This window comes from Narcine bancroftii, chromosome 5, assembly GCF_036971445.1.
Source record: "Narcine bancroftii isolate sNarBan1 chromosome 5, sNarBan1.hap1, whole genome shotgun sequence".
In the NCBI taxonomy this organism is placed as follows: domain Eukaryota; kingdom Metazoa; phylum Chordata; class Chondrichthyes; order Torpediniformes; family Narcinidae; genus Narcine; species Narcine bancroftii.
In genome coordinates, this window is record NC_091473.1 from 49,874,241 (window position 1) to 49,891,693 (window position 17,453).

A 17,453-nucleotide genomic window follows, 5' to 3' on the forward strand; every position below is an offset into this window, starting at 1 on the left:
ACAAGAGTGAGATATTTTCTGAAGAGATATGGATGTTTTGGAGTTTTTTGCTTGGGTGTGGAGAGTATGGGTGGAGGGTTAGCACAACTCTGTTACAGTGCGGGTGGCAACCCGGATTCAAATCCAATACTTTGTGTCTGCGTTAGTTTCCTTTGGGTGTCCACATTCCAGAGTCCTAAGAGGTTATCAGGTTAATTGGGCCATAGGGTTTGTATCTCTAAATGACATAAAATCAAAATGAATGTTGCAACCTTACATTTGGGAAGGGGAGGGAAAGAGGTAGCCAGGATCAAGAGGCAATATTGTTGCCAATGACGAAGTTAACTGCAGGGTTACAACATGCGCGTACACTGACAGGCGGGACTTAGGACCCAGAAGCGAATGCAGTTTGACCGTGAGGATAGACTGCGCAGTCATCAGTGGAACGATCCAAATCTTCTCCCTCCACCTCCCTTTCTGCAAAGATAAAGCCCTGGAACCTCACTCCGCAGAGGCAGGGAGGTTGCAGAAGAGGACAACTTATTTGCAATAGTTGCAGACCAGCAAGAGGAGAAGCAGCTAGGTGGGCGGAGGATGTATTTGCAAAATTGATCGCATGCGAGTATGATTTGATCGCTATGCAATCGCTGCCGGGGATCGTAGGCTTGCAATGGACTCAAATGCATTGACATGAGCGGCGATCTTATCTTGGTGCTGTTTTTTCCTTCAGAGGGGGACTAAGGGCGAGGGACCATTCTGTGGGATTCATCGCTGTGTCAGGATATCTTGGAATCAGGACATCTCCAGTGCTAGGGATTAGGAACCTCTTTCCATCACAGCCATGAACCTTGCACAGTATCTCCTTTGTGCATTGGGTGAGTCAACGTCTATGTTTTAAATTCCCTGTTTTGGGAGAGGAGGGAGGTGTTTGTTTAAAAAAAAGACAAGAAAGTTCAACTTGATAGGAAACAAATCTGACGCGGGTGGCAGTTAAAGAGCGCCGTGGAGTTTTACAGCTCGAAAACAGGCCCTTCGGCCCAACTCATCCGTGCCGGCCGGGGTGACGAAGGGCCCAGACCCGGAAAGTTGGTTGTCATTCACTTCCCATGTGTGCTGCGGGCGTGACCTGCTGAGTTTCTCCAGCACCTTTGTGTACTGCACATGTCTCTCGACTTTCTTGTTTCACTCCCTGAGCTAGTCCCACTTGCCTGCATTCGGCTCATATTCCTCGACTCCTTTCCTACTCAAGCACCTGCACAAATATCTTTTAGATGTTGTATGTTGTCCCCACTTCCTTTGGCAGCAGGTTCCCCCCACCACCTTCTGTATGGAAAATGTTGCCCCTTGGGCCCATCTCACCTGTAACCTATGCCCACTTTACCCATGCCCCTCATGATATTCCCTCAGCCTCCTACATTCCAGGGATCTACATCCCAGCCTCTCCTGCAACTCCTCTCGTCACAGTGACATCCCCGTGAATCTTTTCCGCACCCTTTCCAGCTGAGTGATACATTTACCAAGGCAGTGTTGGTGAGAGGGCTTTGAATGTGAGGAGAAAGAAGAAATGAACAAACCTATATTCTTATTTGCAGCATCTGTTTTTCCAATTCTGTCAGTTTACCAAAGTGCCCAAATTAGCTTTTGTTCCGTGGGTTGCTTTCCTATTTAATTGCAGGTGCGCACTTCAAGGTCCGATTATTGAATCAGGTAGCCTCCTTTAACTATGTTGGTTAAGAGATGAATGTTGGCCCAGAAGGTAGCAAGAGCTCCATCCTTATGGAATCACCTAGTTCAGAAACAGGCCCATCACCTACCACACCCTCTTTGAAATACTGCTGTGGGATCTTACTTGCCCTTCTGAGGGAGCAGAATGGGGTCTTGTTGGTGATTGACCCTGGAGAGGTGGCAGAGTGCTCCTTCAGCACTGCACTGAACTGCCTGGATAATATTACATGGAGTCGGAGTCACCATCACAGCCCACAGCTGGCACTTAGAGGGGCATTGTACTTTAACAGAGAAATTTGAAATGTTGATGGTAAATTGCTGAGAGAATCAGGTGTTTAAAAATTTGTTTCTTTGTCGATCGAAGGGACATTGAAGTTGCTATAATGTGGTAGAAAGTGGAATGATACAGCACAGAAACAGGCCTTTCAGCCCACAACTTGCTTGCCGACTATTTAATGCAGACAGTTGTGAGATGTTGCACCTCGGGATGATCAACCAAAGTAGGACATACATGGCAACTGGCAGGACACTGAGCTGTGCGGTAGAACAGAGGGATGGGAATACAGATACATAATTCTCTGAAAGTGGTGTCATGGGTGGATAGGTTTATAAAGAGTCCTTATAGAACATTGGCCTTCATAAATCAAAGAATTGAGAAAGGAAGTAGGATGTTATGGTGAAGTTGTATAAGACATTGGTGAGACCAAATTTTGAGTTTTGTTTGCCACCTAACTGCAGGAAAAGTATCAATGAGATTAAAAGAGTGGAGAGGAGATTTACAAGGATGTTGCTGGAACTTAAGGAATGGAGTTACAGGGAAAGGTTAAACAGGTTAGGACATTATTCCCTGGAGCGTAGAAGAATGAGGAAATATTTGATTGAGGTATATAAAATTTATAAGGGGTAGAGATAGAGCAAATGCAAGTAGACTGAGGTTGGGTGAGACAAGAGCAAGAGAACATGGGTTAAGGGTGAAAGTTGAGATGTTTGAAGGGGGAATTGGGGGAAAATTCTTCACACAGAGAGTGGTGAGAGTGTGGAACAAGCTGCCAGCTGAAGTGATAAACATGGTATTAATTTTGACGTTTAAGAAAAAATTGGATAGGAGGGGTATTTTGGGCTATGGGCCAAGTGCAGGTCATTGGGACTAGCAGAGGAATAATGTGGCACAGACTAGATGGCCCAAAGGGCCTGTTTCCATGGTGTAGTATTCTATGGTTCTATTGTACCCATCCCTGTAATCTCATTTAATCTCAGCACTTAAACACCTTTTTCATGCCTTGGCTGTTCAAGTGCTTATCTAGCGAGTTAATTGAGAGAGTATCTGCCTCCAATAACTCCTGGGGTGAGTTTGTTCAAGTTTTCATCCAACCTTTTGGTGATGTCACTTACCTGAAGTCTACACTCCTCTTTTGGAATGCCAGTTGATTAAAGGAATTTAATTAATTTATTTTCATGTGTACCGAGATTCAATAAAAAAACTTTGTTTTATATGGTATCCAGACAAGTCAACCCATTCTTAAGTACAGCAATAACAAAACAAAATGGCAGGGTATGGTGTTTTACTAAGTCGGAATGCAGGGTTTAGTGTTGTTATCAGGACAAAGTGCAGGGTAGAGAGAAAAGTACTGTTAATTCAGTGCAAAAGCCTCATCTTTTACAAGAGTCTGATAACAGCAGAAATGACCTTGGATATGGAGATTCATGTTTTCAAGCTCATGTATCTTGATTTCAAACGAATTGGGGAGTTCATATGTTAGCTGCTTTCCGAAGTAGCGGGAGATGAAGTTGATGAGAACAAGGCCTTTAGGGGGTTGTTAAACTTATGAGTCTTGTGGTCAGAGTAATCACCCATCCCTTATTTGAGAGCAATCGGAGGAAGACAGGATTAAATGTCCAGCCCACAACATCAAACTTTCGTCTCCCTCTAATTTATTCAGGGCTTGCATCAGCAAGGTGCACTGTAGCAACACCGCAAGGATCTTTAAATCCCTGGTACCTAACCAGTGGCCACCACTGGACAGCTGACACACGGCAAGACCTGGGCTGTGGGTTGCTTTCCTATTATCTTCCCAGCTCTGTACACACCCCAGGGTCACTATACCCTTGGCATTGACTGTCATGGAATCTTACAGCACAGAACAGTGCCATTTACCTGCATTTGGTCATATCTTTCCAAATCATACATCTGTCCAAATGTCTTTTAATTAGAGAAAGGGTGGCATTGTTAGCGTAGCAGTTAGTGCGACACTGTTACATCACCAGCGTCCCGAGATCGAATCTGGTGCTGTCTGTCAAGAGTTTGTATGTTCTCCCCGTGTCCTCGTGGGTTTCCTCTGGATGCTCTGATTTCCTCCTACCATTCAAAACGTGGAATTGTAGGTCATTTGGGTGTAATTGGGAGGCATGGGCTCATGGGCCAGAAGGGCCTGTTATACTGCTGCATGTTAAAATTTAAAATCCAAATTTAGAAAGAATAAAGATGTGGTTCTTAGTTTTAACCAGTCTGGACCAATGATGTGGAAAAGGTATTCAAATCTCTTCATAACAGAGGAAATTTAAATTCAATAAAATCCAAAAATTGAAATGTGTTAAGGTGGTCACTAAATATGAAATCATCAGGATCTTGCTTAAGGGTGTCAAGCTCAGTGCTGCTCACAGTTTTTGGTGTAGTCTCTGCAAGGCTTTTTACAGGTTAATGCTCTTTGGAGAAAAGGTGCTGTCCCATTGTCTTTCTTGATTATTTTCTTTTCCTGCCCCCACCATTTGAGTGATTGCTGTAAATGGACCCTGTGGATGTCCATTGACTCCAGAGACACACCTTCTGTTCTCCGTGTTCTAGCTCCACACTTCACAGTCAAACCCATTTGCCAAAGTTTTTTGTACGTTTGCTGAATCTATTAATATCTCGGTAATGTTATACTTGTGTCCACAAGGTTCATGTTGTGGTCTTGCAGTTTTTTCATCAGAATACCAACTTCTTCATCAAAGTCATTTATAAATGAGATGCTGACTGACTCCATTAATGACAAACTCCCAGTTTGTGCACTTGTTAATACCTCCCCCCCACCCCCCCTTTTCTGTTTTCTATCTCTCGGACAATTTCTTGGCCAGCTCCATAATGTGACTTCATTTCCATAAACTTTGCAGCATTCATCCCTGTGACGTCCCACCAATTACAACAAACCAACCTGGTTTTCCACATTGATTTCACTAGCCCTCAATCCATGCTAATTTAGAACTTAAGAAATAGGAGCAGGAGTCAGCCATCTATCTCGTCGAGCCTGCTCCACCAATCAATGAACTGACCTGATGATCAATGGTCTGACTGTGGAATAAGCTCCACCTACCTGCCTTTGCTCCATAATCCTTAATTATTCAAAACTCTTTCTGTGTTTTAAATATCTTTAATGAGGCAGCCTCCACTGTTTCCTTGGGCAGAGAATTCCATTAATTCACTACTCTCTGGGTGAAGCAGTTCCTCCCCATCTCTGTCTTAAATTGGTTTTAATTGGTTACTTCGATGCATTTGGGTAGTGCAGGCTTATGGGCCGGAAGGGCCTGTTACCAGGCTGTATCTCAAAACAGAAATTTAATCTACTCCCCAAATCTTGAAGCTACGTCCCCTAGTTCTATTATCACTTGTTACCTTCAGCACCAAGAGTCTTAAACATTGTGAGGCTTTTAACTGCCTTTTCATCAAACTTGATCATACCGGGGCAAGACTTCACATCTCCAAGCTGCTTATCTCTCATCAAGCAGAAGATTTCAGTGTTCAGTCTCTCTGTCCTTCATTCTTGCCTCCAAAAAGCCCCTAACAATATCCTGTTACCTTTCTGAAACAGTGGAGTGATTTTACCTTCAGACCCAGTAGTTACAAAAGATTCTCAGATGATTGTATTCAACAGTAAAAGCTTTTAAAACTCTGGAACTTGTCATGATGGTTTGATGCTCTTTATTCCCATTATTGTTTTCATTATTATGAGGTTTATTTTGGTGAATTTCTGTGCTTGATGTGGTTGTTTTCTTCAACGAACTGGAATTCTAAATGATGATGCAAAATGATTATTCAATATGGTGCCATTTATTAATCCCATTGATAATACAACAATCTGTCATTCTTAGGAGGTTGACAGTGCTCTACGCTCTTTATTTTCCAAATATAACAGCAAAATTCTTTCTATTTTAATATGTCTTGCAATTTGTTTTCTGTAAAGTGAACACTCTCTGTATTGTCACTTTTGCCTCTGTCAGAATATTGTCAGAGTCATACAGCAGGGGAGAGGCCCTTTGACCCCACTCATCTGTCCTAACCCAATTGGCATTCTGGGCAGGTCCCATTAGCCTGCATTTGGGCCATATCCTTCTATCCATATATCTGTCCAGATGCCTTTTGGATGTCATATTTGTACCAGCTTCCTCTGGTGGCACGTTCCAGATACGGACGACCCTCTGGGTGGAAAAATCTCTCCCCTCTAACCTTTAGTCGATGCCCTGCACTAACTGGGAAAAAGATTGTGAGCATTCACTTTATTCATTCCCTTCATGATTTTATAGACCTTTACAAAAGTAATCTTCTCAGCCTCTTACATTCCATGGAGGAAAGTTCCCAGCCGATCTCACTCTCCTTGTAACTCAAGCCCTCCACTCCTGGTATCATCCTTGTGAATCGTTTTGGCACCCTTTCCAGATTTATGACAATGAAAAATGGAGTGTAGATCTCCATGTCTACATCCTTCTAATCTCTTCTTTCATCAGATATTACATCTCTCCTTCAAAGTTCCCAGTAAGTGAGATAAGTAGGAAGGTGTGAAGTTAGCATACTAGCCTGTGTTGAGTATTGGCTGATAGGCAGGAAGCAGAGATTTGGAATGCAAGGATCATATTCTGATTGGCTGCCAGTTGCTAGTGGTATTCCACAGGGGACATAATTGGAGTGGTTTCTTTTTATGTTGTACATAAATGATGTGGACTATGGAATCAATGGCTTTGTTGCCACATTAGCAGGTGATACGAAGGAAGGTGGAGGAGCAGGTAGTGTAGAAGAAACACGGAGGCTGCAGAAGGACTTTGACAGATTAGGAGAATGGAGAGAGAAGTGGCAAATGAAATACAACAATGGCACAAAAAAAATGGTCAGACTGTGATTTAAATGGGAAGAAAATTGAAAATACCCAGATGCAAAAGTACCTGGGAATGCTAGTGCAGGATCTTTGGCTTGGCTTCGCGGACAAAGATTTATGGAGGGGGTAAATGTCCACGTCAGCTGCAGGCTCGTTTGTGGCTGACAAGTCCGATGCGGGACAGGCAGACACGGTTGCAGTGGTTGCAGGGGAAAATTGGTTGGTTGGGGTTGGGTGTTGGGTTTTTCCTCCTTTGCCTTTTGTCAGTGAGGTGTGCTCTGCGGTCTTCTTCAAAGGAGGTTGCTGCCCGCCGAACTGTGAGGTGCCAAGATGCACGGTTTGAGGCGATATCAGCCCACTGGCGGTGGTCAATGTGGCAGGCACCAAGAGATTTCTTTAGGCAGTCCTTGTACCTTTTCTTTGGTGCACCTCTGTCACGGTGGCCAGTGGAGAGCTCGCCATATAACACGATCTTGGGAAGGCGATGGTCCTCCATTCTGGAGACGTGACCCACCCAGCGCAGCTGGATCTTCAGCAGCGTGGACTCGATGCTGTCGACCTCTGCCATCTCGAGTACTTCGACGATAGGGATGAAAGCGCTCCAATGAATGTTGAGGATGGAGCGGAGACAACGCTGGTGGAAGCGTTCTAGGAGCCGTAGGTGATGCCGGTAGAGGACCCATGATTCGGAGCCGAACAGGAGTGTGGGTATGACAACGGCTCTGTATACGCTTATCTTTGTGAGGTTTTTCAGTTGGTTGTTTTTCCAGACTCTTTTGTGTAGTCTTCCAAAGGCACTATTTGCCTTGGCGAGTCTGTTGTCTATCTCGTTGTCGATCCTTGCATCTGATGAAATGGTTTGAAGGTAAACCTGGATGTTGAGATGGTGGTGAAGAAGGCAAATGCAGTCATGGGTAGAAATAGTTAGTCAATGTTTCAGGTCTGAACCCTGTACAATACAAGGAGCTGTAAAATGGTCTGGGCTGACTGATATCCTTCAGGAAAATAAATCTGCTGATCTGAAAGAGTCTGTCCTAAAATGTTATCCCTCCTTTCTCATTCCAGAGATACTTCCTGGCCTGCTGTTACCACCATTTTCTGTTTTTATTTCAGATTTTTATTGCATTTTTAAAAATTAGTCTGTCATTCCCCCCCACTCCACCAATCTGCTGTACATGTGACTCCAGACTCACCAATCAGATTCACTCTGAGCTGCCTCTGCAGTAGTCATCCAGTGAATGAACAGATATGCAGAGTCCATGAAAAGGAGCTTTCCTTCCCCCAGAGCAGTGTTTGCTTAACCCTATCTATATGGTTCAGATTTTAATACAGTTGATGACCCTTTCAGATTCTCCATTTAACAGAACTGTTCAAAGGGAACCTTTTGCCTGATCTCCTGAGTTGTATGTCCCACTGTGACGCATTACATCCTGTCTCTCTCTCTCTCTCAGCCCTCTAACTTTGAAAGGTGTCGGCATGGCGGACCCAGGAGATGGGTTAAAATAGACCCTACACCTCTTGTTCAAGATGTCAATGGAAGGATGCCAAAACAAGGTGTTCCCAGGACTAATAGGTTTGAGTTATAAGGAGAGGTTGGATAGGCTGGGAACTTTTCTCCTTGGAATGTAGGAGCCTGAGCGGTGACCTTGTAGAGGTTTATAAAATCATAAATGGCAGAGATAAGGTGAACAGTCACAGTCTATTCTTCAGGGAAGGAGATGTTAAGACTAGAGGACATAGGTGTAAAGGTGGATAGATTTAAAAGTGTCCTGAGGGGCATCATTTTTGCATAGAGGGTGGTAGGAGTGTGGAACAAGCTGCCAGATTAAGTGGTAGCGAGGTAAAGGTTTCATTATTGCAATGAAATACTATATTTAGAATGTAACATACATGAAATTCTTTATCTTTTTATCTATTGTAAGGCAGAGAGAGTCACCACTTTGTCCAGCACCCCTCACAGAAATCTACAGCACCTGGTCTTCCTAGGCAGTTGCCCCTCCAAGAACTGACCAGGTCTGAGCCTGCTTAGCTTCCAAGATCAGACAATCTCACACTTATTCAGACTATTAGGTGCTGTTAAGCGGGGATAATTTAAAACATTTAAAAAAACATTTGGCAAGAAACATGGATATGAAAGGGAGGGGGGGTGGGGTTATGGACCAAATACAGGAAAATGGGGCCAGCTCAGCTTGGTCGGCATGGATGAATTGGGCTGAAGGGTCTGTTTCCATACTGAATATGATTCTATGGCAAGGAGAAGCACAGACTGAAAGTCTGGATGGCTCTTCATTGCTCAGCTGTGAGTCACCAAACCCTGTGACTGAGTCATATCAATGAGGAGAGGTGAAATTAATCATCCAATTAAAGTGTAAGAAAAGGTTTTTCATCTCATCAGAATTCCTGTTGAATGTTCTTTCACCTTGTTCAGGTTAAGAACCATTCCAAAGTCGAGGTACAAAGCACACATTTATTTTGGGGATGCAAACAGGACCACGAGGTCAATATGCTAGGCAAACCTCTACACACGTACACACACACAATTCTTTGGCTTGGCTTCGCAGACGAAGATTTATGGAGGGGTATGTCTATGTCTGCTACAGGCTTGTTGACTGACAAGTCCAATGTGGGACAGGCAGGCGTGGTTGCAAGGGAAAATTGGTGGGTTGGGGTTGGGTGTTGGGTTTTTCCTCCTTTGTCTTTTGTCAGTGAGGTGGGCTCTGCGGTCTTCTTCAAAGGAGGTTGCTGCCCACCGAACTGTGAGGCACCAAGATGCACGGTTGGAGGCGATATCAGCCCCCTGGCAGTGGTCAATGTGGCAGGCACCAAGAGATTTCTTTAAGCAGTCCTTGTACCTCTTCTTTGGTGCACCTCTGTCTCGGTGGCCAGTGGAGAGCTCGCCATAGAACATGATCTTGGGAAGGCGATGGTCCTCCATTCTGGAGACGTGACCCACCCAGCGCAGTTGGGTCTTCAGCAGCGTGGATTCGATGCTTGCGGACTCTGCCAGCTCGAGTACTTCGATGTTGGTGATGAAGTCATTCGAATGAATGTTGAGGATGGAGCGGAGACAGCGCTGATGGAAGCGTTCTAGGAACCGTAGGTGATGCCAGTAGAGGACCCATGATTCGGAGCCGAACAGGAGCGTGGGTATGACAACGGCTCTGTACACGCTTATCTTTGTGTGTTTCTTCAGGTGGTTGTTTTTCCAGACTCTTTTGTGTAGTCTTCCAAAGGCGCTATTTGCCTTGGCGAGTCTGTTGTCTATCTCTTTGTCGATCCTTGCATCAGATGAAATGGTGCAGCTGAGGTAGGTAAACTGGTTGACCATTTTGAGTTTTGTGTGCCCGATGGAGATGTGGGGGGGCTGGTAGTCATGGTGGGGAGCTGGCTGATGAAGGACCTCAGTTTTCTTCAGGCTGACTTCCAGGCCAAACATTTTGGCAGTTTCCGCAAAACAGGACATCATGCGCTGGAGAGAGGACTGGGGGTAATTACACGAACACACACATTCAACAGTTAGGATCAAGGTGATGCTACGTGCCCCCACCCCTTGACCGGTACGGACTCAGCTCATATTACCTAACCCCAGGACTCACCCCAACCCAATGTGAAAGGTGATACTTGCATCCACGATGAGTCCAAAGAGGCAGAACAAGGGGGCACATGGTCCTTTCTAGTTCTGCAGGCAATACAGGGGGGTGGGGGGCAATCATTCGGGGCCTTGTTGGCTGCTGTGGCCAATGGCTTGAAGCCAAGTGCAGGGGCTCAGCTGAAGTGATTCACCTGGGCCAATTGGGTGAAGGTCAGGCTGCCTAGACTGCAGCATCTGGTGATTTAGGTGGGCCAATCGCAAGGGTCACCTTAATGGCTTGGGGTGAGTCTTTAACCTTGATTGGCAGGTAGTGTGTCCTCCGAACAGGAGCGCAGCAGCGCCACCAAGTGGTGGACACTGCCTGTCCATTACACACCTTAGGGGAGAGTTTGTTGGGGTTTAGATCCCACTGCCCTATGTAACTGTCCCTGAGCTGCCAATCTGTGAAATGACCCATCCCACCCTGGTCATGGAACATAGAGTATTGCAGCAAAGTACAGGCCCTTTGACCCATGGTGTTGTGCCGACCGATGTAAACCTACTCCAGCAATCTAATCCTTCCCTACTTCTCACCCACAACCCTCTTTTTCCTACATCCTATCTAAGAGTCTTTTAAATGGCCCTATTCTACCAGCCTCCACCATTGCTCCCAGCATTGCATCTCAGGTACTCATCACTCTCTCTATACAAACTTGCCTCTGACATCTCCCCAAAACTTTCTTCCACTCACCTTAAAAAGATGTCCTGTATTTGCTATTGTCATCCCAGGAAAAAAAGTGTTGGCAGTCCACCCTATCTATGCTTTTCAACATCCTCCATCACTCCAAAGCGAAGAGTCCAAACTCGGTCAACCTTGTTTCATAAGGCAAGCCCTTCATTCCATGTAACATTCTGGTAAATCTCTGGACCCTCTTTAAAGCTTCTAGATCCTTCCTGTAATGAGGCATCCAAAGCTGAGCACAATTTTCCAACTGGGGTCTAACCAGAGTTGTGTTTTTTTTCCAAAATAACAGCTGCAACATTACCTCAGAGCTCTTGAACTCAATTCCCTGACTAATGAAGGTCAACATGCCATACAGCTTCTTAACTGCCCCATCAACCTGTGCAGCAACCTTTTGTTCCTTCATGCTGTGAAGAATCCTGCCATTAACCATGCATTCCACCTTCGTTTGACCTTCCAAAATGCATCACACGTCCAAATTAAACTCCATCTGCCACTCTCCACTGAACTCTACATCCAGTCTATATCCTGCTGTTACCCAAGACAACCTTCTACACTATCCTCAACACCACCAACCTTCATGTTATCCTTTCACTTCTTCATCCAGTTAATTTATAAAAATCACAAAATGCAGAGGTCCCAGAACAGATCCCTGCAGAGCTCTGCTATCACTGATCTCCAGGCAGAATACGTTCCATCTATTACTATCTTTTGCCTCCTACAGACACGAGAATCTGAATCCACATGGCCAAGGTCCAATGGATCCCATACTCTGTGACTTTCTGATTGAGTTTACCATGGGAGTCCTGGCTAAACACCTAACTAAAATCCCAAATACATTTAATCTATCACCTGACCTTCATTGATTTTTTTTTGCCACCTCAAAGAAAATCTCACGAGGCATGATCTGTTGACTATTCCTGAGAGGACTATGCTTCTCTAAATGCTCGGAAGTGCTATCCCCAAGGATCCTCATCAATAGCTTGCCCACCACTGATCAAAGACTCATTGGTCCATAATTCCCAGGATTCTCCCTTTTACCCTTCTTAAACAAGGGGTCTACATTGGAATAGTGTGATCAGAGGAAAAGTAATGACAGTTGTGGTCAGAAGGCTGGATGTTTCTGCAACTGATTCAGAACAATTAAGTGCCAAGCAGAGTTCTTATGGATGTTAATTTAGTCCCCAAAGCTGTCAACTTCAAGGCTAATTTGTAATGTAGGCCATTGCAGTAGAACCATTTCAAAGCAGGATTACCCAGCTAAAGGAATTTATAACTGTCCAAAATCTTGCAGAGCATCAACCATTCTTTTTCTCCCACTGAAGCTGCTCGACCTGCTGAGCTTCCTGCATCTGCAGTCTCCTGTGTGATCTCTGGTTTATTTTAATTTATGGAACTAAATTAAAAACCAAAACTTCTCTGATATGTAACTTGAGTACTCACTATTTGCTTTGCACAATGCAGCCTGAAGTAGATAGCAGATTGAATAGTTACGATAAGCCCAAATGCTCCCTCTGTACTTAATGGGCCTTGGATGTGACTTAATCCTACACTGAGCTTTGATACTTTGCTAAACTTTGATTGCTGTATACTTCGACCAAGACCACTGCAAATAATAAGTGTTAGTGGACAGATCATTTAGAGTCATGGAATCATATAGCATAGAAAAAGGCCCTTGGCCCACCTCATTCATGCTGACCAAGATGGGATTCCAGGCTAGTCCCATTTGCCTACATTCAGTGCGTATCCTTTTAAACCTTTCAAATTTATTGTCAGAGCACATACACGACATCACATACAACCTTGAGATTCTTTTTCCCTGCAGGAGAGGAAGAATTACCACTAATTGGTAGTGGAGAAAGAAAAACTGTACACAGCGTAAACATGTAAAACTGTAAACAAATAATTAATGTAAACAAATTGCAATACAGAGAGGATCAAATGAAAATCAATAAAGTGCTTAAGTAAGAGTCCTTAAATGAGTTACTGACTGAATTTGTGGTTGAGGAGTCCGATGGTGAAAGGTAGCATCTGTTCCTGAGCCTGGGGGTGCAAGACTTGTGGCACCTATACCTCTTTCCTGATGGTATCAGTAAGAGCAAAGTGTGGGCTGGGTGGTGTGGGTCTTTAATAATTGCTGCTGCTCTCTGATGGCAGCATTCCCTGTAGATGTGCTCAGTGGTGGGGAGGGTTTTGCCTGGGCTGTGTCCATTACCTTTTGCAGGGCTTTATACTCAGTGGTATTGGTGTTCCCATTACCAGACTGGTATACAGCTGGTCATCACACTTTCCACCACAGTTGTTGAAATTTGACAGGGTTTTTGGTGTTATACCAAACCTGCACAAACTCCTGAGGAAGTAGAGGCACTGACGTGCTTTCTTCACAATGCCATTGATGTGTTGGGTCCAGGAAAGATCCTCTAAGATAGTGATTCCCAAGAACTTAAATTTGCTCACCCTCTTAAACTCTGATTCCCCCACTGATCACTGGGTTGTGTACCTTTCTCTGGCTTTTCCTTCCTGAAGTCAACAATCAGCTCCTTAGTTTTGGTGACTTTAGGCTTTTTCAGATGCATTCTGTGCTAAGAATGCACCTGAAGCAAAAGCGCCCTTTAAATTGGTGTTCAGGCGGCCGGCCGCTCCAGCCCCCATTCTCCCCCGCCGGCCGCTCCAGCCCCCATTCTCCCCCGCCGGCCGCTCCAGCCCCCATTCTCCCCCGCCGGCCGCTCCAGCCCCCATTCTCCCCCGCCGGCCGCTCCAGCCCCCATTCTCCCCCGCCGGCCGCTCCAGCCCCCATTCTCCCCCGCCGGCCGCTCCAGCCCCCATTCTCCCCCGCCGGCCGCTCCAGCCCCCATTCTCCCCCGCCGGCCGCTCCAGCCCCCATTCTCCCCCGCCGGCCGCTCCAGCCCCCATTCTCCCCCGCCGGCCGCTCCAGCCCCCATTCTCCCCCGCCGGCCGCTCCAGCCCCCATTCTCCCCCGCCGGCCGCTCCAGCCCCCATTCTCCCCCGCACTGACAGCCCAGCCAGCTGCCCCTGCACCCGCCAGGGCAGGGGCAGCTGGGAGAGGAGCTGTCAGGCGCTCGCCAGCTGACTGTCATCCCAAATGGAGCCGCTTTTAGGTGACTGCATTCAGATAGTTGGGGAGGCCACTGTGCTGCAGCTATCATCGCTCTCGGAGGAGGTTACAAAGTTCACCTTGCACATTCAGGTGGCCTCCCAACAGCCGCATATTGCCAAAATGTGGTTTTACAAGCGGAGCAATTGGTCACCTGAAAGTGCCTGTTGGTGCAGCAACAACAACCTTGCACTCAATCAGCCAAGTTTTCAATCTCCCTGCAGTGTGCTGACTCATCCAACACACAACCATTGTATTGTTGGCAAATTTGTTGATTGTGTTATTGTTGTACCGAGCAACAGTCGTAGGTGTAAAGTGAGTAGAGCAGGGAGATAAGAAAAAAACAGCACTGGCGACCCACAGTGACTTTCTGCGGGCTGCAGGACCCCCCTGTTCATAAACCTTTTCCATTGATAAATCTCTCCAGGCATCAATGTATAGAGCTAATTTTCTGTGGCCATTGCTACTTGTGGCAGTTTGCTGCTGGATTTCCTTGCATAGCACCATCTGACAAAACTTTGGGGATATCCTGAGCTTGTGACGAAATGCAAGTCTCTTTTATTGTCGGCACCAAGTTGTGCCTTTAACCACAAAACAATTAGAGAAAGTAATTTCAAACAAAATATAACCTATTCCTCCTAGAGAACATAATGCCACTAGCAACTCATTTGTTTGTTATTTGCAAGTTAATTAGCATCCACTTTGCCACATGGAATCCTGCTGCTTCGCTAAGAATCTTACAAAAGAGTGCCCAGGGAGCTGGTAGTGATGAGTGCCGTGCAACCATGTGTGACAGGCTGTTGACTGGAATTATGGCAGAGGCACTGATGTCCATCATGCAGTTGGACACTACTGGTTGACAGGAAAACGTGTGGTGGATTTGGGTGGGAGTAGGAGTCTGGAATGGCTTGCATTTATAGTGGAACAGAATCAAACTGAGGAGATTCAATGACAGTTCTTCCAATCCAGAGTCAAAATCATGAAAACGGAATAATAGGTAGAAAATAGAGAAAGATCAAATTGCTGGAATTTTGATCAAAGGGAAGCGGGAGGGACTTGACGGGTCATGTAGTGTCCCGAAGTAGAAATAGTCAGTGTTTCTAGGGGGACTCAGTGTCATTAAAGGGTCCAGATCATCTCTGACATGCATACAGCTGCACAAAGTAGAGGGGCAAGAGCGCAATTACGAGTTTGAATATTTTTTAAGAGGGGAATGGTAGTGATAGAGAATGTGTTGGAGTGCAGGAAAAGCAGAATTGTACAGTTAAATTTATGAAAAGAGATCACCAGGAGCAGCTCAGAAAGTTTTGCCATGCTTTACTGGCACCTTTTCACCAGGTTCTTTAATGAAGGAGATCCTTTCCTCGCCCAATCCGTGTGTCATTGCAGGTAGACAGCAATGTGGATGACCTTTCAAAATGGCCCAATGAGCCATCAGTTCTGTTATTACCAGTGGATATCCAGGAGCTCGACATTTGGTTTAGTCCATGGAAAGGGTGGCTCACTAGCGGTAATTGGAATGGTGAGCAGCTGCCTACATTCTGTGTGTAGAGTTAAAAAAAATAGATTGAACATATGAAACTGGAGCAGGAGTGTGCCATCTGGCGACCGAGCCTGCACCACCATTCATTAAGATCAAGGTTGATCCAGCCTTGGACTCAACTTCACCTACATTCCCATCAATTCTGCTCTGATACAAAAATCTATCTCATATTGCCCCCAACTCCATGCATCCTTCTAGTAAATCTTTTATGTGGCACCTTATTGAATGCCTTCTGGAAATTGATTAAATGATGAATTTTGTGTTGGTTTGTAGATCCAACTGAGCTGGAATTGGGAGTAAGCAAGTTAATAAAATTAGCAGAGAGGGGAATGAAATGGATATGACGAAGGGAGTATCTGCGATAGGAAGGAGTCAGGGTTCATAGAGTCTTGTAGATTCAAGAGGGTAGGCATCATAAGGGATCCTCATCACCCTGTTTACAACCTCTTCACGCTGCTACCTTCAAACAAAGTTCAGAAGTACGATGTCTGCCACCTCTTGGTAGAAGTTTTTTTTGTCAAACAGCTATCAGGCTCTTGAACTTCACTGTTACACCCAAACCACAAGCTGGGACCACCGAAGGGTCTGTCCACACTATTGAAACTGATTTTTTAAATTTTTCCACATTAACTGCAACTGTGAATATTTATTTATCCTTTTAAATTCTTACCTTTTTTCTATCTCATTATGATAATATAATTTATGGTAATTTGATTTATACTAACATTGGCACATCTTGCATACCTTCATGCAGCAACAGGCAAGAATTTCAGTTCATCTGTACATTGTACTTATGTATATGACAATAAACTCATATCATAAAGATATTATGGTCCTTCACCTCACCAAGCCTTGCCAACCTTTAAAATACCCATTTTTATTCTGAACACTTTTCCTTCAATGCCTCCCCCAATTTCCCCTAAATGCTGCCACTCTCGCGCACGCACGCACACACGGGTGATTTGGTGCAACCTACTGACTGATGCATCTTTGGGACATTGGCACCTTGAGGAGGCCCACACGGTCACACAGGCCGACTTTATGCGGACATCAAACTGATTACTAGAGCTGCAGAGGGCGCAGCTCCACTAACTGCACGAGTCTTTAACAAGCTGCCAATGAAGCCAGTTGGGTTGATGCATTGAGGAGAGCTTGCACATTGGTTGGTGGTGTGATATTTCAGATTATGCGAACAGCTTCTGACTTTGTTGCTTTTTTGTTACCCATTTTCTACTTAGGCTCCTTGTACTTCCATCTTGCCGAGGCTGATGATACAGTGACGCATACCTTCGTAGCCGCCTCAGGGATGGCCCTCACCAGCCCGTCTCAGTTCGATTTTGCGTCCTCAGAGGTGGAAACTGATGCCATGGGGGAGGATGCGTACCAGTCTGAGACAGAACCATCAGCAGTGGCCAGAGATTCACAGGAAAGATCAAATCACTCTTTACTGCATGGAGATTCTGGGGCCCAGGAGGAGCAGAGAACCTCCTCAGGTTTGTCTGCAAGGATGGAGAGGTGGGGAGAGAAATTGAATTGCTATTGCATGGTTTAAGACCCCCTTCATAGAAAACAGTGGCAGGAAACAGTGCGACCCTCTACCACCATTCAATCTAGCTAATCATGTGACCTCAGTACCTTACCCTAATTTGTGTTGG

General features: G+C 45.3%; 1 protein-coding gene across 1 annotated transcript in view; it reads left to right on the forward strand.

The window, feature by feature from the left end:
• The first annotated feature begins 433 nt into the window (after nt 1–433).
• podxl2 (podocalyxin-like 2) overlaps nt 434–17,453 on the forward strand; it is a 43,087-nt gene continuing 26,067 nt past the window's right edge. Inside the window, exons 1-2 of the mRNA XM_069936278.1 lie at nt 434–854; nt 17,037–17,291. Of these exons, the coding sequence (XP_069792379.1) occupies nt 821–854; nt 17,037–17,291 (289 nt within the window). The 5' untranslated portion in view covers nt 434–820. The remainder of the gene's footprint in view (nt 855–17,036; nt 17,292–17,453) is intronic.